Source organism: Cervus elaphus, chromosome 26, assembly GCF_910594005.1.
Source record: "Cervus elaphus chromosome 26, mCerEla1.1, whole genome shotgun sequence".
Taxonomy (NCBI): domain Eukaryota; kingdom Metazoa; phylum Chordata; class Mammalia; order Artiodactyla; family Cervidae; genus Cervus; species Cervus elaphus.
In genome coordinates this window covers 10,483,805-10,506,110 of record NC_057840.1, presented here as the reverse complement: position 1 = coordinate 10,506,110, position 22,306 = coordinate 10,483,805, and the positions used below count along the sequence as shown (strand labels likewise).

General features: G+C 40.8%; 1 protein-coding gene across 1 annotated transcript in view; it reads right to left on the bottom strand.

The window, feature by feature from the left end:
- LOC122684278 overlaps nucleotides 1–22,306 on the bottom strand; it is an 831,075-nt gene that overhangs the window by 728,955 nt on the left and 79,814 nt on the right. Inside the window, 8 exon segments of the mRNA XM_043888282.1 lie at nucleotides 6,555–6,583; nucleotides 6,586–6,631; nucleotides 12,139–12,195; nucleotides 14,883–14,960; nucleotides 16,380–16,422; nucleotides 17,772–17,810; nucleotides 18,883–18,948; nucleotides 19,988–20,153. Coding sequence (XP_043744217.1) covers nucleotides 6,555–6,583; nucleotides 6,586–6,631; nucleotides 12,139–12,195; nucleotides 14,883–14,960; nucleotides 16,380–16,422; nucleotides 17,772–17,810; nucleotides 18,883–18,948; nucleotides 19,988–20,153 — 524 coding nt within the window.

Sequence of the window (22,306 nt, the reverse complement as noted above, 5' to 3'; positions counted from 1 at the left end):
CTACACAGAAAATTAACAAGGAAACACAAACTTTAAATGACACAATGGACCAGCTAGACCTAATTGATATCTATAGGACATTTCACCCCAAAACAATCAACTTCACCTTTTTCTCAAGTGCACACGGAACCTTCTCCAGAATAGATCACATCCTGGGCCATAAATCTGGTCTTGGAAAATTCAAAAAAATTGAAATCATTCCAGTCATCTTTTCTGACCACAGTGCAGTAAGATTAGATCTCAATTACAGGAAAAAAATTGTTAAAAATTCAAACACATGGAGGCTAAATAACACACTTCTGAATAACCAACAAATCATAGAAGAAATCAAAAAAGAAATCAAAATATGTATAGAAATGAATGAAAATGAAAACACAACAACCCAAAACCTATGGGACACTGTAAAAGCAGTGCTAAGGGGAAAGTTCATAGCATTACAGGCTTACATCAAGAAACAAGAAAAAAGCCAAATAAATAACCTAACTCTACACCTAAAGCAATTAGAGAAGGAAGAAATGAAGAACCCCAGGGTTAGCAGAAGGAAAGAAATCTTAAAAATCAGGGCAGAAATAAATGCAAAAGAAACTAAAGAGACCATAGCAAAAATCAACAAAGCTAAAAGCTGGTTTTTTGAAAAAATAAACAAAATTGACAAACCATTAGCAAGACTCATTAAGAAGCAAAGAGAGAAGAACCAAATTAACAAAATTAGAAATGAAAATGGAGAGATCACAACAGACAACACTGAAATACAAAGGATCATAAGAGACTACTACCAGCAGCTCTATGCCAATAAAATGGACAACTTGGATGAAATGGACAAATTCTTAGAAAAGTATAACTTTCCAAAACTGAACCAGGAAGAAATAGAAGATCTTAACAGACCCATCACAGGCAAGGAAATCGAAAGTGTAATCAAAAATCTTCCAGCAAACAAAAGCCCAGGACCAGATGGCTTCACAGCTGAATTCTACCAAAAATTTAGAGAAGAGCTAACACCTACCTTACTCAAACTCTTCCAGAAAATTGCAGAAGAAGGTAAACTTCCAAACTCATTCTATGAGGCCACCATCACCCTAATTCCAAAACCAGACAAAGATGCCACAAAAAAAGAAAACTACAGGCCAATATCACTGATGAACATAGATGCAAAAATCCTTAACAAAATTCTAGCAAACAGAATCCAACAACATATTTAAAAAATCATACACCACGACCAAGTGGGCTTTATCCCAGGAATGCAAGGATTCTTCAATATCCGCAAATCAATCAACGTAATACACCACATTAACAAATTGAAAGATAAAAACCATATGATTATCTCAATAGATGCAGAGAAAGCCTTTGACAAAATTCAACACTCATTTATGATTAAAACTCTCCAAAAAGCAGGAATAGAAGGAACATACCTCAACATTATAAAAGCCATATATGACAAACCCACAGCAAGCATCACCCTCAATGGTGAAAAATTGAAAGCATTCCCCCTGAAATCAGGAACAAGACAAGGGTGCCCACTGTCACCACTACTGTTCAACATAGTGTTGGAAGTTCTGGCCACAGCAATCAGAGCAGAAAAAGAAGGAAAAGGAATCCAGATAGGAAAAGAAGAAGTGAAACTCTCACTGTTTGCAGATGACATGATCCTCTACATAGAAAACCCTAAAGACTCTACCAGAAAATTACTAGAACTAATCAATGAATATAGTAAAGTTGCAGGATATAAAATTAACACACAGAAATCCCTTGCATTCCTATATACTAACAATGAAAAAACAGAAAGAGAAATTAAGGAAACAATACCATTCACCATTGCAACAAAAAGAATAAAATACTTAGGAGTATATCTACCTAAAGAAACAAAAGACCTATACATAGAAAACTATAAAACACTGATGAAAGAGATCAAAGAGGACACAAACAGATGGAGAAACATACCGTGTTCATGGATTGGAAGAATCAATATTGTCAAAATGGCTATTCTACCCAAAGCAATCTATAGATTCAATGCAATCCCTATCAAGCTACCAACGGTATTTGTCACAGAACTAGACCAAAGAATTTCACAATTTGTATGGAAATACAAAAAACCTCGAATAGCCAAAGTAATCTTGAGAAAGAAGAATGGAACTGGAGGAATCAACCTGCCTGACTTCAGACTCTACTACAAAGCCACAGTCATCAAGACAGTATGGTACTGGCACAAAGACAGAAATATAGATCAATGGAACAGAATAGAAAGCCCAGAGATAAATCCACGAACCTATGGACACCTTATCTTTGACAAAGGAGGCAAGGATATACAATGGAAAAAAGACAACCTCTTTAACAAGTGGTGCTGGGAAAACTGGTCAACCACTTGTAAAAGAATGAAACTAGAACACTTTCTAACACCATACACAAAAATAAACTCAAAATGGATTAAAGATCTAAATGTAAGACCAGAAACTATAAAACTCCTAGAGGAGAACATAGGCAAAACACTCTCCGACATAAATCACAGCAAGATCCTCTATGACCCACCTCCCAGAATATTGGAAATAAAAGCAAAACTAAACCAATGGGATCTAATGAAACTTAAAAGCTTTTGCACTACAAAGGAAACTATAAGTAAGGTGAAAAGACAGCCGTCAGATTGGGAGAAAATAATAGCAAATGAAGAAACAGACAAAGGATTAATCTCAAAAATATACAAGCAACTCCTGAAGCTCAATTCCAGAAAAATAAATGACCCAATCAAAAAATGGGCCAAAGAACTAAACAGACATTTCTCCAAAGAAGACATACAGATGGCTAACAAACACATGAAAAGGTGCTCAACATCACTCATTATTAGAGAAATGCAAATCAAAACCACAATGAGGTACCATTACACGCCAGTCAGGATGGCTGCTATCCAAAAGACTACAAGCAATAAATGCTGAAGAGGCTGTGGAGAAAAGGGAACCCTCTTACACTGTTGGTGGGAATGCAAACTAGTACAGCCACTATGGAAAACAGTGTGGAGATTCCTTAAAAAACTGGAAATAGAACTGCCATATGACCCAGCAATCCCACTTCTGGGCATACACACTGAGGAAACCAGATCTGAAAGAGACACGTGCACCCCAATGTTCATTGCAGCACTGTTTATAATAGCCAGGACATGGAAGCAACCTAGATGCCCATCAGCAGATGAATGGATAAGGAAGCTGTGGTACATATACACCATGGAATATTACTCAGCTGTCAAAAAGAATTCATTTGAATCAGTCCTAATGAGATGGATGAAACTGGAGCCCATTATACAGAGTGAAGTAAGCCAGAAAGATAAAGAACATTACAGCATACTAACACATATATATGGAATTTAGAAAGATGGTAATGATAACCCTATATGCAAAACAGAAAAAGAGACACAGAAATACAGAACAGACTTTTGAACTCTGTGGGAGAATGTGAGGGTGGGATGTTTCAAAAGAACAGCATGTATACTATCTATGGTGAAACAGATCACCAGCCCAGGTGGGATGCATGAGACAAGTGCTCGGGCCTGGTGCACTGGGAAGACCCAGAGGAGTCGGGTGAAGAGGGAGGTGGGAGGGGGGATCGGGATGGGGAATAAGTGTAAATCTATGGCTGATTCATATCAATGTATGACAAAACCCACTGAAATGTTGTGAAGTAATTAGCCTCCAACTAATAAAAAAATTAAAAAAAATAAAAAAATAAAGCATGTAACCAGATGATTTAAAAAAAAAAAAAAAAAAACACTTACCCTAACCCACCTTCTACTTTGCAATAAGTCATATTCTCTTTCCAGTAGAATTTGATTGAAAACTAGCTACATGCAAGATAACATTTATTTAGTCCTTACATACAAAGGCTATGCTAGGCATTTAGACACAGATAATAAAAAGGTCACACTCCCTGTCCAAGGAGGGAATCACTTAGAGAGAAAAGTGGAATAAGATGTAAAGGCAACATTTATGCAACAGAAGAGGTACACGGTTCTCTGGCAGTTCAGAGAAAGGAAAGATCACTCTTGGGCAAGGCAGCAAGCAGGGAAAAGGTGTACACCCAAAGAGGCACACACTGGACCTGGGTAAGATGGGTAAAGCCGTAAATAGCAAACACTGAGAAAAGCCAGAGGAAATTCAAGTTGAAGGATTTCATATACCAAAAATTACAGACATGCAAAAGCACACGTTTTCTGGGGGTTGAAAAATGAGCCAGTCTGGCTGGGAGGAAGGACAAAAACGGGTCCAGACTACACAAGAAGGTTGGGCCAGATCACAGAAGGCTTGATAATGCCAGGCTAAAAAGAATCAACTGTATAGAAAAACAAAGAACATGGGATTAACTCAGAATTTAACTCAGGGTCAGTGATGTGGACAGAGCCATACATCAGGAGATTACAAAGCTGACACAGTTGGAAGACACTCATTTGTTAAATCAGTACTTAATGCCTGTTACAAGCCAAGCTCTGTTTGGTGTCTGAAACACCTATAAACACAGCATTAAATACACTTTCCTTACAGATAACTTCACTGCTCTGAAGGTCAAAAAGCCGTGAGAAAGGCTACTACTATTCAGTCAATAAGGAGTGACAGCTCTGAAATTAACATTAGCCCTTTAGATTTACACAATGCAAATTCACACCCATCATGTTTGTTTTGAGGCTCACAACTATGATGCCTTTGAGTCCCTGAGGGTGATGCAGTTTTTATGAAAAGCAACGACAATCTTAAGGCTGCAGAAATAGGAACAGGCTTCCCAATAGACCTGCGGTACTCAGTGTTGGAATTTTCCAAAGAAAAGTAATCAAGATGCTGAAGGAACGACGCATTGTGAGAAACGTGAAGTAACTGAGGCTTTGCAGATGTATAAACGACACTGAACTCTAAAGTAGGTATCATCCAATCCAGAAGCCATAAAAGGTGAATCTGGTGGTATACGCAGACACAGCAGTAGAGAATGGACTTGCGGACAGGGCGGGGGAAGCAGAGGGTAGGATGAATTGGGTAGCGCTGACATATATACACCACCATGCGCAAAACAGCTAGCTAGTGGGAAGCTGCTGTGTAACACAGGGAGCCCAGCCTGGTGCTCTGTGATGACCTAGAGGGATAGGGTCGGGGGAGGGAAGAGAGCTCAAGAGGGAGGGGATATATATATAATTATAGCTGATTCGAGTTGTTGTATGGCAGAAACCAACACAATATTGAAAAGCAATTATCTTCCAATTAAAAAAAAAATCTGGCGGTATGATAGTTTAAAGCAGAGGCTGGAAACCACGGTCTGCAGGCCAAATCTGGCCTATCACCTATTTTTAAATAAAATTTTTCTGGGACAAAGTCATACCCATTTGTTGACACACTGCATTCTACAGCAGTTTTCAGGTGACAATGACCATCTTAAGAGTCCTGACAAAGACTAGGCAGCCCGGAAAGCCCCAAATATTTGACTATCTGACCCTTTATAGAAAAAGTTTGCCAACCTCTGTTTAAAGGATGGGCTGAAGGTTAAAGTGAGGCAGGGAATCCTGCCTGGAGTTTGCCATCTTCAGATGAGGAATAAGGCTACTTGCTACTTGAAATGGAAAGAATCCAGATGTGAGAGACAGCCTGGAGACAAAACTGCCAGGATTTTCTAACTGGCCAGATCTGGGGGACAGAGGAAGAGCCAAAATGGATGTTAAAAACCATGTTGGTGACTGGGTATCATTTACAGTAAAGCAATCAGGAGGAAGAACGGGTTTGGAGACAGAAGGAGAGAAAGGTTACGTTAAGTTGCACACCCTGTTTGCGACACATGAATTTTAAACCCCACTCATTCTGAAAGCTACCCAGGTAGAGACGTGCGGGGTCAGCGTAAACTGTGACCGGATCTGAGGAGAGATGCCAGCTGGAGAGGAAGATGTCGGTGTCTCCAACTGAAGTTCTAGAAGGCGGGTGAGGTCACTGAAGGACAGAAAACAGGGGGAGTAAATGAAGGCAAGGCACTGCAGTGATGAGCAGCAGTAAGATGAGGCCCTAGGCAGTCAGGGAGCGAAGAGGAGGAGACAGAGAGAAGCCCTTCTCCCGGACTCTGTGCTTTGATGCCCTGAGACCGCACGGCTCCAAGAGTCCCAAAACACCACGGTCCACAGAGAATCTAAGGGTTACCTTGCAAGAAGCAACCAAGACTTTTACACAACCTGACCCAGTCTACAGACCTCTAGCACCACCACCCACCCCCGCCCCCCACCCCTACCCCAGCCACCCCTGCTTCAGCGCCCTGCTGTGGCTCACGTTAGCAGTATCAAACCCGGAGACCACATCTGCGGCTCAGCAACCCCTGCTCAGCACTAACTGAGCAAACAAACCTCCGGCATCAAGACGAAACAAATGTTTAACCTCGCTCCAGCAATGGCAGATGTCCGAAGATCCTTTAAAATCTCTTCAAAAACATTCAACCAAGTGCAGGAGACTGTCCCTCGGGGACAGGTGCAGACAAGGGAACGGCACCCCACAAAGAACACTTTCTCAGTATTGAAGATGAGAATTTTTAACACAGGCTGACAGGTCACTCACCACGGGCAGAGGGCAGTAGAACTGATGAACGTGTGCATGACATCCAAGAGCATGTTGTGTCCAATGACAAGCTTCCCCTGAAAAAAGTCAAGGTTAGGAAAGACTCCTTGGTGCAAAATTTTATCAGGGCTTTTTATTGAAGAGCTCAAAAAAACAGAAAATGCTAAGTATCTTGAAATGTATGGCTTGGTTCCATGAGGATTTTGTACTAAACTTACTTTTTGACACTAAGGGGAAAAAAAATGTATAAAGATATGCAAATAAAGAAATTTGGGCTGGCTTCATTCCTCTTCTGGTGTAAAATCCAGAATGCAAAGTAAAAGCTCCAAATGACTTTGATTTCATTGATCTTTTTCTCTGATTTTATTCATTTTCTACCCAAAAGAATCAGAAGTAGTAAAATTTTTACTAACACAAGAATCAGAAGTAGCAAAATTTTTATTAAAGAGCTCAAAAATGTAACTGAAAATGCTAGATACCTTGAACTGTCAAATAATTTGTGAACAAACTCCAAATATCTATTTCAGAAATGTATTCTTCAAAACAACTCACTTATTTTCAAAAGACACACTTATAACAATGCTAGAAGGTAAAAAATAAGTAACTTTATTAAATAGAATGTTTCCATTTCCTTCATCATGTATGCCAAATTCCACAGGGCTTGTTTCGAAATATTGTTTCCAATGAAATTCACTGCTCTTCAACCAACGAGGTACAATATATGTGCAATAAATTAGTCCATTTTGATAAAAATTAAACTGCAAAAATGGAACATCAATTTAGATTTAGCTAGCCAGGTGACAGCATTTTTAACATAAAGCATCTGGAGCTTTTCTCTATGTCCCAGTGGACCTTCAGAGCAATACTCCTTGACTCACAAAGGTAAGCATAATCCTCTGAAATAAATAATTCTATACAAAATCTCCCAAATCCAACAGATGAGCTATCCTCTCATTCTGAATATCTACACAGTGCTAAGATACCAAGTATTGATCGAAACCACAGAGAAGGAAGAAACCCAAAATGGAAGCCCTAAAAGATAAACCTAACTGTATTATAAATGAAGCCCTCGACCATACTGAAGGTGGCTGGGAAGAACAGAAGTAACATCAACACAGCAGATAACAAGAACTGCAATTCCCAGTGTTGGAGGGAAAAAAGTTACAAAGAAGAGAGAGTAGGTTAAAAGTAAACCCTGTGGTACTGGACTAGAATCTGTCGTGTATCAGTATAAATTCATTTTTTAAAATATGCATGTAAGTCAGACACGGAAATATCAACGTGTGTAAACATGCGTGGCCACACACATGTATCATTCTCAGCTCTGTGCAGGGAGGGGAACTAGTAGTAGTAACACCACAGCAGCCCAGCACCAGAACTTGGTTTCTAAAAGGAACCCGGGCTCCTTGGAGAAGTCATTGATTCTAGAGCTGAGGAAAGGAAGATACAAGATGAGTGTGGAATATCTTGTGACGTCAGAAAGTAAGGAGGTGCTCAGAAAAGGAAGGGGCTTGTTACAGGCGAGCCAGCCTGAAGAAGCACCAATGGCCCATGTGGTACCATCCGAGCAACAAAATAAATGATAAGAACACTAGATTAAAATCTGTAGAGGGACCTCCCTCATGGTCCAGGGCTTAGGAATCCACCTGTCAATGCAGGGGACACGGTTCGATCGCTGGTCCAGGAAGACCCCACAGGCTATGGGGCAGCTACCCCGTGTGCCACAGCATCAGAAGCCTGCATCTCTAGGGCCCATGCTCCACAACAAGAGAAGCCACTGCACCGGGAAGCCGTGCACCGCAACCAGAGAAAAGTAGCCCCTGCTCCACTGCAACTAAAGCCCACAGGCGGCAATGAAGACAGCACAGCCAGAAACAAATAAATAAATAAATAATGTTTTTAAATTAAGAGATAAATCTATACAATGGGGACTTCCCTGGTGGTCGAGTGGTTAAGGATCCACCTTCTACTGCAGGGGATGTCAGTTCGATCTCTAATCAGGGAACTAAGATCCTACATGCCTTGGAGCAACTCATCCCGCAAGCCCCAACTACTAAGCCTGTGTGCCACAACTAGAGAGCCTGCACGCTGCAACTAAGACCTGCTGCAGCCAAATAAACAAATTGTTTAAAGATATGTAGAATGAAATAAGTTTCTCTGAGTCCAAAAAAAAAAAAAAAAAGGATTAACAGAAGGGGAGCAGGGGCGGCTCTTCTAGAAGATTTCCAGAAACAAATGGAGAAAGAGGGAAACACAAACTCGCCACTAGAATACCACAGTAATGACGGCTGCAGGCAAGATCCACCGACAGATGCTGTCACTGGCAAAAGCTCAAGAAAAAACAGGGTTTTCAGCATCTCAAAATATCGCCCCCAATATATTTATTAACTACAAAAGGGAAAACAGTAACTCTACAGTGCATAGACCCAGCAGACACCACCTGAACTGAGTGATGGGGGTCAACGTCATGAACCATCATTTCTGTGGTCTGCCTGCCAAAACTGTGTCTTCAATCCTACGTGAGAAAAGATCAAACAAATCCAAACCAAGGGACACCTGACACAATTACAATCAATCAATACTCTTTAAAAACATCAAGGTTATAAAAGACAAAGTAAACTACAGACTGCAGAAGAGTAAGGAGAAATAACAAGTAAACTCAATGTGGGATCCTAGATAGAACCATCAATAGAAAAAGGACTTAGAGGAAAAACAGGTTAAATTCAAGTTAGCTCATAATATTGTACCAAGGCTAATTTCATGGTTTTGCAACTGTGTGGTTATACAAGACAGTAACATCAGGTGTCGCCAGGTGACGGGCGTATAGAAATCCTCTACCAGTTTTTCTGTGGGTGAAAAATTAATACGAATTTTTTTTAAAACTAGAGAAAACAGATTCCTTACTAAGAATGATGGGGAAAGAATCTGGTCTAATACAGAGTGTTTACTTGTTCACTGGCTATACAGAGCTCAACTATGTTAGTAGTTGTAAAGTATGTGACTTAAATTTTAAATGTCTGGATCACTAATAAACAGGGCTAAATTTTTATCACGGTATGCTCTGTGACACGCACTACGAATGGTCCACAACTTGCCATGAATCACTCTGCAGAAGAGGGACCACAGAGAGGAAAAATAGAGGCACAGCTGGCTCAAGGATCTGAATTGTTTGTACAAGGCAAACAAATGCCCCCATCTTGGAAAAGCCCCCTAAACCATCATGCTGGTTATGGGAGCTCAAAGCCAACTGCTGCCCCACATCTGTTTCAGGGACAGCTTCAGTCAATCCACCACTGCTCTGAAAACGGCTGGTTAAGTGTGTATAATGTAAGCAAACACAACCAGAAACTCCCCTCTACTTCTGTGTGGGTGTGTGTGCCTCTCGGTCATGTCCAACTCTTTGTGGCCTCATAGACTGTAGCCCACCAGGCTCCTCTGTCCATGGAATATACCAGGCAAGAATACTGGAGTGGGTTGCCATTCCCTTCTCCAAGAGATCTTTCTAATCCAGGGATCAAACCCAAGACTTTTGCATTACAGGCAGATTCTTCACCACTGAGCCACCAGGGAAGCCCTCTCTGCTTCTCTGGATACACACAATCTTGTTGCTGTTGATCAGTCATATCCTGACTCTTTGGACTGCAGCACATCAGGCTTCCCTGTCCCCCACCATCTTGTGGAGTTTACCCAAGTTAATGTCCATTGAATCAGTGATGCCATCTGACCATCTCATCCTCTGTCACCCTCTTCTCCTTCTGCCTTAAATCTTTCCCAGCATCAGGGTCTTTTCAGACCCTGAATATTCAGGACTGATTGCTTTGATCTCCTTGCAGTCCAAGGCACTCACAAGAGTCTTCTCTCCAACACCACAGTTCAAAAGCATCAATTCTTCAGTGCTCAGCGTTTTTTACGGTCCAACTCTCACATCCATACATGACTACTAGAAAAACCGTAACTTTGACTATATGGATCTTTGTTGGCAAAGTGATGTCTCTGCTTTTTAATACGCTATCTAGGTTTGTCACAGCATTTCTTTCAAGGAGCAAGTGTCTTTTAATTTCATGGCTGCAGTCACCACCTGTAGTGATTTTGGAGCCCAAGAAAAAGTCTGTCATTGTTTCCATTGTTTCCCCATCTATTTGCCATGAAGTGATGGGACCAGATGCCATGATCTTAGTTTTTTGAAATGTTGAGTTCTAAACTAGCTTTTTGGCTACTTCTCAAGAGACCCACACCTTTGTTTTTCTCCAGGCTCATCCCTGGTTCTATTCTGTTCCAGTAATATCATTTACTTGAAAGAGCTCCTGAGGAGCCAGCCCTTCTCTCTCTCAAGGTCTAAGTTCTGTTTACCCCTTCCCAGGGCCAGTGGCTGCCTCCCCAAAAGTGCTCCTGTGTGACAAGGCTGCACCTACTGTTGAGACAACCATGGACTCCTGAAGCACTGCCCTCAAGCTTCCCCGATGCAGGGCTCAGCATTTAAGGGACAAGATGACTCCTCCAGGGAGACAAATCCTTCTCCCTAGGCCAGCTACTCAAGGACAAGGAAGTCTCGGACTCCAGGAAGTTTAGCATCAGGCAAGCAGTGTGACTTGGATGGGTAACTCAACAGAACAACCAGCAGCAAGACCCAGTTTCTCTCTGCAAGATGGGTGTGCTTCTTTTCTTAAAGGATGTAAGAAACAAGGGAAAATATCTACTATATCTATCACAGAATCCTCCAGCACATTTACATAAACAGTTGACACATTTTTTAAATGCATCAAATGTTATCAAGATATAATTAATTCAGGGCTTCTCTGGGGTAGTGGTAAAGAATCTGCCTGCCAATACAGGAGACACAGGTTCAATCCCTGGCCCGGGAAGATCCCACATGCTGGGGAGCAACTAAGCCCGTGTGCCACAACCATCAAGCCTGTGCTCTAGAGCCCAGGAGACACAACTACTGAGCCCATGTGCCATGTCTACTGAGGCCCACGTGGTCTGGAGCCTGTGCTCCACAACAAGAGAAGTCACCGCAATGAGACGCCCGCGCATCGCAACTAGAGAGTAGCCCCTATTCGCTGAAACTAGAGAAAAGCCCTCACGGCAACAAAGACCCAGCACAGCCAAAATAAATAAATAAATAAGATTATTTTAAAAACAAAGATACAAGATTCAATTAAGTGGAAGAATTCAACACAATTATTTTTATCCTCTAGATTTCTTTTAATGAAGGAATACAAGGTTTCAAACACTGGATTATTTCTCCTCATATTCTTTAGTTTGCTATTCTGCTTCTTGTTGGTTTTGAGAATAATAAATATCAGTTTCATGGAGCCACATAAGGCCATCACAGTATAATCCTCTTCTGCATTTTAATAGAAATGCTTTCTGAAAAAATGGTTTGGATGTAATTCAGCAATTACAATGTCACACTGAGCACATTATGACAACAAGCTATCTTTATGAAGTTCTAACTTCTCCCTCCAGACCAGGAAAACATTCTAACATCAATGTGACCAGATGATGGATTTGCAATGATAACTTGGCATTTCACAGTAAATGTTATGTCCAGGAAATTAATTACAAAGTGTGTTTCACTTACCGAATTAGCAATGGCATGAATGACTCTAGAAAATCCCACGGCATCATTCAGTTCTTCCTAATTTAAAAACAAAACAAAACACCAACTATTGAAATATATATGTTCCTTATTTGAATGAGTTCTTTATTGAATCTAAGCAAAAAAAAAAAAAAAAAAAAAAAACCAGAGACTGAAATTTTATATCCAGTTAGATGACTTTTGTTTGCTTTGAGTCCATCACCCCCAAACAAGTGTGTTGGAAATGATTTCTGCATGTACCATTTTTCTGTTTCAGAGAGAGGGCTGAGCAAGTGGCAAACTATTCACTAGTTACTAAGATAACAGTGCTAGGGTATACCCATCACTTCCAATCAACTGTTGAAATTTCCATATCCCTCAAGCTGCCTTGAGGGGCTTCCTGGTGGCTCAGCAGTAAAGAATCCATCTGCCAATGCAGGAGACATGGGTTCAATCCCTGGGTCAGAAAGATCCCCTAGAGGAAGAAATGGCAACCCATTCCAGTATTCTTGCCTGGGTAATCCCATGGACAGAGGAACCTGGTGGGCTACAGTCCATAGGGTTGCAGAGTCTGATACAACTTAAGGACTAAACGAGAAGTTGTCTTATAAACAGGGACTTTTAAAAGCTGCCACCTGCTGGCCAAATCAATACTGCATTCCATTCTGAGGAGAACCACTCAGACCATCTGTTAATCAAGAATTCTCTGATTTTTTTTTTTTCCTGAGTGAGTGCTTAGTTGCTCAGTCGTGTCAGACTCTTTTTGACCCCATGAACTGTAGCCCACCAGGCTCCTCTGTCCATGGAATTCTCCAGGCAAGAATACTGAATACTGGAGTGGGTTGCCATTCTCTTCTCTAGGGGATTGTCCCAACCCAAGGATCCTCCTGCGCTACAGAAGGATTCTTTACTAACTGAGCCCCCAGGGAAGCCCCCCCCCACCACCCCGCTGTCTTTTTTCCTGGTCAAATGCATTTTTACAAAATTTTTATAGCATCACACTGAGACGCATTCCCACTCAGCTTCTTCTCTCCTGTCTTCTTCATGACGGTGCTTAAACAGACTCAATTTCTTTCCTATCTTGAAATCCCTTCCTTAACTCTAAACTCTAGAGAACCATTCTCCTTCTCCTTATCTCTTCACAGCTAAATTACTTAATGACTCTTCTCCTGGGATGTCCCTGGTCCCGGGGTTAAGACTGTGCTTCCATTGCAACGGGCATGGGTTCTACTCCTGGTCAGGGAACTAAGATCCTGCATGCTGTGTGGCATGGTCAAAAATTTAAATTAAAACAAAAAAAATTCACTAGGTCCAGTTTAATTCCCAGGAACCTGCAAGCCCCCTGCTCTCCCACTTCACCCTCACTGAAATTGTTTACCTCCTTAAACTACTCTTGAGTCTGAAAAGCACTGGTGGTTTTGTGGAGAAATTGGAACACTTGTACTTTGTTGGTGGGAATGAAAAGTGGTACAGTCACGTAGGAAATAGCATGGTAGTCCCTCAAAAAATTAAAAATAGAATTATCATATGATCCAGCAATTCCACTCCTGGGTATATGCCCCAAAGAATTGAAAGCAAGGACTCAAGAGAGTCCTTGACAACCATGTTCAGAGCAGCATTAGTCACAAGAACCGAAAGACAGAAGCAACACAAGAGTCCATAAACAGGTAAATGGACAAACATAATGTGGTATATAGAATATTATTCAGACTTCAAAAAGAAAGGAAATTGTGATGCATGCTACAATAAAGATGAACCCAAAATGCCATTACGCTAAATGAACAAAGCCAGTAACAGAAAGACAAATACTATCCAATTCCACTTATGTGAGGCATTGAGAGGAGTCAAATTCACAGACAGAAGGTAGACCGGTGGGTACCAGAGGCTGGGGGATGGGAGGAGTGGGAAGTTACTAGTTAATGGGTATAGCGTTTCAATTTTGCAGGATAAAAATAGTCTGGAGATGGATGGTGGTGATGGTTGTAGGACAATGTGAATGTACTTAACAGTACAGAACTGAACACTTCAAAATGGCAAAGATGGTAAATTTCATGTTACATATTTTACCAGAATTAAATTTTTAAGACAATATTTTTTTTAAAAGAAAAAAAAAAAAACCTGTTCTCAAAGCTAAGCCCCTCTAGAGGAGGGCATGGCAACCCACTCCAGTATTCTTGCCTGGAGAATTCCATGGACAGAGGAACCTGGTGGGCTACAGTCCATCAGGTCGCAAAGAGTTGGACATGAAAGACCATTTAACACTTCCACTTCACTTTCTCCTGTTTAAGGCCACTGGTGTCTCTTAGCTGGTTACTCTTCAGCTTAACTAGTCTTCCTGCTCGAAACCATTCTCCAGAGGACAACTAGAGTGAGGTTCCAACGTTAACTATGAGCATGCATCTGTAGGCCCATATCGTCTCAACTTTGTTTTAGGAAAACTAGTTAACCGGGCCTGAATTTAGCCACGGTGAGATCACTTAATGGGCTGAGATGCTCAGTGACACAAAGTCTGAATGATAGCCACTAACTCTTGCTCTGAGATGGCTTCACGGAGGTGAAGACAGTCCACCACAATGCCACCCTCACTTTGCTGGCTACATCTAAATACCTACCCTCATTCTCTTTCAGGTTTTGCTATGAATTCAACTCTTCTATGGTAGAAAATGATTCACTAAATTGAATCTAACAAAAGCTCTACAATTCTCTTGGCATTTCTCACCCAAAGGAAATGAGTGTAGTTCAGTCACCTGTTCCTTAGCGTGTTTCTGCTGCTCTCTTCTGCGTTCTTCTTCATCTACTTTGCTGATAACAATGTATCGCTCTTTCTAAAAGACATAAGGCAGATATTCAATTTTCTGGAAGCTACCCGACCCACCTCACCCTCTTGAAATTCAGGTTCTGCCACCATTAGAAGTTATAATTTTTTATCAGTGCACAGTCTTTCAGGGGAAAAACACATTCAAAGTATCTTGAAATGCCACCAAAGTTGAGTTGTTGCTTTACAAACTAGAACTCATCTCCATGTTTCCATGACATTTTCCTATGATTTATTAATTCACCCCAACAGAGTCAATTATAAATATCAAGAGACTGTGAGAGTAAGACACTCCATAATGGACACTAAGATGTTGTACTTGAACATGGATTTAAAAATAGTTGGTTTTAAAATAAAAATTCTATGTAACCCATATAAATTTAAATCATTATATTATATACCTAAAACTAATACTGTAAGTCAACCCTACCTCAATTTAAAAAATTTCTGTATTGTATCTTATTAACATAAGAGAAAAATCCTGGATTTTCCAGTAACTTGTCGGGTAACTAGCATCTTCTTTCTCACACTGCATTCTGGATCAATCAAACACCACAAAATCTCCTGTGTCAAAGTTTGAGATTTATCTTCTAGCAAGATTTAATACATAATCTCTTAATTATACATCTCACTTAAGAACAAGAACCAAATTCTTTTTTTTTTTTTTAAAATACTGAGTTTATTTCACATGTATATTTTTGTCTCCGCACCATTTCCATCTGTCTGACCACCACTACTACTATTCCTATCATAACATTCCATACATACTTAAAACCAAGCAAAGGGTGGAGTTCCATCTTTAAAAACTAAACAGGCATTTTGGACAACACATTCTTGGCAATGGAACGTGGACAACATTTATCAGACACGGTAGGAAAAGTTCTCACTCTGCATTATAAAAAGGACAGCCAGATATCAACTGTTACAGAAATGAAATAAATTCTAAAATTCTATAGTTCCGTCAAAGGAACCCACCATCAGCCCACCATTACCCATTTCGGTTCTATCACTGCTCTCTGGGAATACATGATGACAGCATGCTTATGCCCCAGATTCTAAAACCTAATTTTAGTGGCCCATGTAACAAGAAGCAATTACTCCAGGAGTACCATGCATACCAGCTTTCTGTGATGATGAGAACACGTACTAACATTTGCATGCTCTCAAGTTTACAAAGTTCAGTTCCATCCACTACTTTTTAAAAAGCCGTGAGACAGTAGAGCTCATCATCACCATGCTCATGAGTGGATTTACAAATGAGGAAACTGAGGCTGGCAGCGGGGAAATGACTTGTCCAATGTCGCCCAGCTCATGCGTATGGGAGTCAACTCTGATTTTCAACTTCCTGATCTGACTGCACTTTGTATTTGATTACTATGGCACTGGTTCAGTGCATTTAATGTTGGCCCTGGATAAGCCTTGGGGTTACCTTTTCAGTTTCTAAAGTCTCAACATGAATGCCTTTGGGATACCTAAAGAAAAGAAAGAAAACGTGCTTATCAATAGATGAGATAATGACAGCTAAGACCCTAAAGTACTTTTAAAACAACTATATAGCTATAATTTCATTACATCAGTTTTATTAAGTATGCAATAAATATCACTACAGGAAGACTGTAGAGTAAGCCTATTCCATAATATTTCAGTTTCCAAATGTTTCCCTATCTCTGCTCTTAGAATACAGCAATGTATCTCATTTCAAATTAAGTTTTTAGGACTTAGACAGTTTCTGAAATGTCAGGCATCATATAATACAGTCAACACATTACTTCACAGTCAAATCTTGCTTCTAAATGTCACAATGCTTACTTCCTAAGTGAAATTTTGAAGGTCTCTTTAGATGGTTTGGGGCACACACAGGGGAGGTTTGAGATGAGTAACTCTGTGGTAAGCTTGCACAGTAGTTGGCATCTGCCAAGGAGAGGAATCTGGAATCCATAGGGAGTATGTTGCAAGGATAACATGAGAAGAAAGGAGCCTGATCAAATAATAATGGCCCTTTTCCTGGTCTGGTCAAAGTAAATTCACTGGCAGATTCTAACGAAAGAACAAGAACCCCAAACAAAGTCAAGTGCAAACATCCATCTCTCCAATCCTGACCTTCAACTGCTAAGTTAAGAGATTTACTTGAAAATATAACTAAACTAATGGAAACACCTCCAGAAAAAAACACATACAAAATTTTGGACATTATTTCAGGAGATTCACAGGCCTCCTGAAACCCACCCATGGTCTAATCCCTGCTTTAGAAAAAGCATTCACCTTTCATTTAATCTACTTTATTTCAGTATTTCTTATAAACAGCAAAAGTATGAAATTAAAAATTTTGTGTACAATGCTACTGAAATATAGTAAAGAAGGCAGCCTAATATAATTAAATATTTTAAGCTGCATAAATTAAATGACAAGAATCTAAGTAAAAATTATCCTGTTTCAAAAAAGAAAAACAAAGACCATTCACCTGAGTATTTCCCAGGTCTTAAAGCCAAACTTTATTATATACCTTCAAAGGTACTACACATACCTTCATATACCTTCAAATAATACTTCAATTTAGGATATGCCAAATCGATCATTAAAAGAAAACTGTAAAGCCTTTACAGCAGCTACTAAGAAGCAAGAGCAAATAAATTAAGCGGGTATTTAACTTAAGAAATTGGGGGGAAAACAGTAACAAAATGAAGCACTGCCCAAGAACACAGTATGGTCAAGTCACCAAAACCAGCAGAACATCAAAAATGAAATAAAGGCTAAAAAACTGCTTTTAATTTTTTAATCCTGGGTCCCTCACAGAGCCCTCATGTATAATATAAACACTTACTTCCAGCTCAAAGTCTGATAAATCAGTTTTCTTTGGAACCTACGAAAACAAATGAAAAGGTATTAATTTGCAATCATTGAAGCAAAATTCAAACTGACCAAGCACTGGTTGGGAAAGACCACATAAGTTTTAAAAGAGGCTTCATTAGAAGTGACAGTTAACATGCAAAAAAGAACAGAGAGGATGCTTGAGGTGGGAGGATTCCTCACCACCTTTCTTCATCAAAATGCTCTTTACTGGGACTTCCCTGGTGGTCCAGTGGTTAAGAATCCACTTTTCAATGGACAGGACTCGGGTTTGATCCCTAGTCGGGGAACTAAGATCCTATATGCCAAGGGGCAACTCAGTCCACACACCACACAAGCTGCGAGACAAGCCCGTGTGCCACAACTGTGTCCCGACACAGCCGAATCAATGAACTGAACGTGAAAGTGAAAGTCGCTCCGTCATGTCCAACTCTTTGCGACCCCATGGAACAGTTCATGGAATTCTCCAGGCCAGAATACTGAAGTAGCCATTCCCTTCTCCAAGAGAACTAATGAATTGAAAATGCTCTTTATCACTGCTATTATTATACTGCCTTTATAAAAGAGGCAGAAGTCCTTATCAAACCAAAATATTACCTCCTGTGGCTGTATGAACAGAATTTTAAGTAGACAGATGCATTAAAACACTTCTGTTGAAGCTAGTCACAAAGGAGAAGGAAGGAAAGCAGGCTGTTTCAATTACTGACTCTGAAACACCGATGCTTTTTACTGCAGAGAGAAATGAAAAGGACAGAAATAGCCTAACAATGGACTCTGGCTCTTCTGAAGTCTTTCTGTATGAAGCACACATCAAGGCTACAATAATTACGCACTCTTGAGCATGTCTTAAAGCAGAGGTGCATAACAGTTTTCTTCCCTCCAGGACAGGACAAAGCACTCATTCAGTGTCTCAATATACCATGCTCCCCACTGCGTTAACACTAAAGTTAGTGCTGAAATCTTGGGAACATACCTATAATAAAAAGACTATTTATGAATGTTTTTAAGAGACCAAGAAGAGCACATGCCAGAAATCATCTACCTTTCCCAAAAAAGAACAAGTGAAAATATTCAAGGCAACTGACCCAGTACATGGCTCTAAATCCAAGTTCTTGTCCTCTTCACTTTGTAATAAATCTTCTATTTTCTTTCTGAAGAATTAGAATAAAAATATGACCATCAGCATCATTAAGGAACGAAGTCATCAATCAAAAGAACCACCATACTCAAAAGCAGTAACATATGACAATGTAATTTTACCAAATCATAACTTTTTAGTTCAGTAAGGCTTAAAATACTTTACTTTGGCAGATTCTTTTTGTCATTGTTATTAATGAGTCAGTGACAACTTCTCAAGGATTCATTGATACAAGTGATTTACATTTTTACTTTCCTAGTCAAGTAGTTTTGTTATTCAGTCGCCAAGTAGTCTGTTGTTCAGTCGCCAGGTTATGTCCACGTCTCAACAACATGGACTGCAGCATGCCAGGCTTCCCTCTCCCTCACCATCTCTCAGAGTTTGCCCAAGTTCATGTCCATTGAATCAGTAATGCCATTCAACCATCTCATCCTCTGTCACCCTCTTCTCCTTCTACCTTTAATCTTTCCCAACATCAGGGTCTTTTCCAATGAGTCAGCAGTTATACTGATAACTAAACTAAGCAAAACCAGACGCTCCTCCCGTGGCACATTTGCTTGTCAGAACTTCACCACAACAGAAAAAAAAAAAACACAGATATGTTGCAATATCTGGATGGGCCTCTGCCTCTGGGGGAACAGTGGCTGTCAGGCCTGTGGTCCACACAAGAGGTCTGCCCCCTTGCCAAGGCAGTCTCAGGCCTGGTGACACATGGCAATTCTGCGCACAGTACACAAAACTCCATTTACAATTGACAGCAGATGGTTGGATGGCATCACCAACTCAATGGACATGAGTCTGAGCAAACTTCAGGAGACAGTGAAAGACAGAAAAGCCTGGCATGCTGCAGTCCATGGGGTCGCAAAGAGACGGACACAACTCAGCGATTGAACAACATATAACACAAACTCAGGTATGCCACAATTAAATCCTGCCCTCACATCACCCTCTGTGTGCGCTGTGTGTGGGTATCACAAGCCTGAGATACAGGCATCGATCCTGCCCCAAGACACATGTCTCATCGCACGTCTGCTTTCAGTTTAGGAACTTACACTACTTGGTCAATAAACTTCTTCTGATCGTCAGGAATTGTCACGGGACACTTTGAAGTGTTAGGAGACGTGTAGGACAGAGCACCTGCGCCGTTGGACTGCAAACGCTTCTCATCATACTGCTCTCTTAACTGTCTTTCTTCTTCCTGATTTAAGTACGGAATTCCTGAACAGAATTTTTAAAAGTGTGTATTAGCAGAAGTCACTGTTTATCATAAAAAATTTTGTAACAAACCACAGAGTCTAAAATACTTGGGAAAGACCATATTTGACTACAGCTCAAAAAAAAAAAAAATCAATGGAAACAGCAAGTGATTTTGAAATGTATGTGTCTTATTTCATTCACTCCATGTGCTCATTCGTTCATTCATCTCTCAATAAATTGTAATTTGGCATGTACACTGTGCCAGGCACCATACCAGGTGCCGGTGAGCTAATGATGAACAAGGTAGATGCGTCCTGCTCTGTAGTGAAGGGAACAACCTTAGGACGACCAAAGAAGGCCACCAGGCAGGAGGACCCAAAAGGTGAGCATGGATCAGACACGCAGGAACTGGGGGAAGAGTATTTCAGGCAGGGAACAGACATAAATGCCCAGAGGACAGAAATGGCTTGGACTGTTCCAGAAACAGTTCCAGAGAAGGAAGCTGTAAGCAGGAGAACGGAATAATGTCAGGCTGTAGAGGATGGGGCAGGATTACACGGGCCCTTAGAGGCCACGGTAAGAATTTACTTATTCTAAGGACAACGGGATGCTGTTGCAAGGCTTTAAGCACAATAATCACATTATCTGCTCCGTTATTTTCATGTACTTTTTAAAAATTATTTACTTATTTATTTTTGGCTGCACTGGGTCTTTGCTGCTGCGCACGGGCTTTCTCCAGTTGCAGACAGCAGGGGCTACTCTCTAGCTATGGCGGGCACAGGCTCTAGAGCTCACTCAGGTTCAGTAGCTGTGATGTACGGGCTAGCTGCCCTACTGCATATGGAATCTTCCTGGACCAGGGATCAAACCCATGTGCATTGCAAGACAGATTCTTAACCACTAGACCAGCACGGAAGCCCTGCTCCATGTTTTTAAAAGACCATCTGGACTTCTATGAGAACTGAAGTAGGGAGGTCAGCCAGAAGGAACTGTTCACTGTGGTTGTCCAGGCAGGAGATAACCGCTTAGATCAGAGATCAGTACACCTTTCCTTAAAGAGACAAACAAGAAACATTTTAGGCTTATGGGCCATATGGAGATCTCTATGGCAACATGAGATCTCAACATCTTTGTAACATGAAAACAGCCACACACAGTGAGTAAAATAAATGGACACAGTTGTCCCAATAAAGCCAAAAGCTACCTCCTGGACATATTAAATCATCTAGGGATGTACATATAAATGAAGAGCTACAAATAAAAGGCTAAAGCTTAGGAGAAAGGTGCTGAGATACAAATTCAGGTGTCATCAGGATAAAGGGGGGCATTACAAGTCATGGGACAGTTAACAAACTGTGGAACCAATGATGAAGTTAGAAAATCATCATTTGTCAGCAGTAATAACTGTCTCAAGCAAGACTCATCAGTGGATGCTAAACCTAATTGAAGAAGTCTGATCAACATTCCAAACACCAAAAGCTGCACAACAATATGCATGTACTTAATACCAGCCAACTGTATACTTAGAAATGGTTAACAGATGACGTACTGTACGTGTGTTTTTCTAAAAGTAAACAGAAGAGCGATAATCATCAGTAACTCGGCTCACTGGTGTCACGTTCTCCTGATATGATGTACTGAGCAGCACGCATCTGCAGTGTCTCTGCCCGAGACGAATCGATGCCTCTGGACTTGGCTGCTGCTGCTAAGTCGCTTCAGTCGTGTCCGACTCTGTGCGTCCCCATAGACGGCAGCCCACCAGGCTCTCCCGTCCCTGGGATTCTCCAGGCAAGAACACTGGAGTGGGTTGCCATTTCCTTCTCCAATGCATGGAAGTGAAAAGTCAAAGTGAAGTCGCTCGGTCATGTCCAACTCTTAGCGACCCCATGGACTGTAGCCTACCAGACTCCTCCGTCCATGGGATTCTCCAGGCAAGAGTACTGGACTTGGCTGAGGAAACATCAAAAAAGTCCCAATCGAGGGGCATGCCACAAACTAGCCTCCGCTACAAAATACTGTCAAGGTACTCAAATCAAAGACAGACTGAGAAATTGTTCTGGATTGTAAAAGAGCAAAGAGATATGACAGCTTAAATGCAGCGTGTGAGCCCAGAGTGAATCTGGATGGGGAGAAGTTGTTTTTCTCTTTTACTCTAAGTAGCAAAACTTATATAC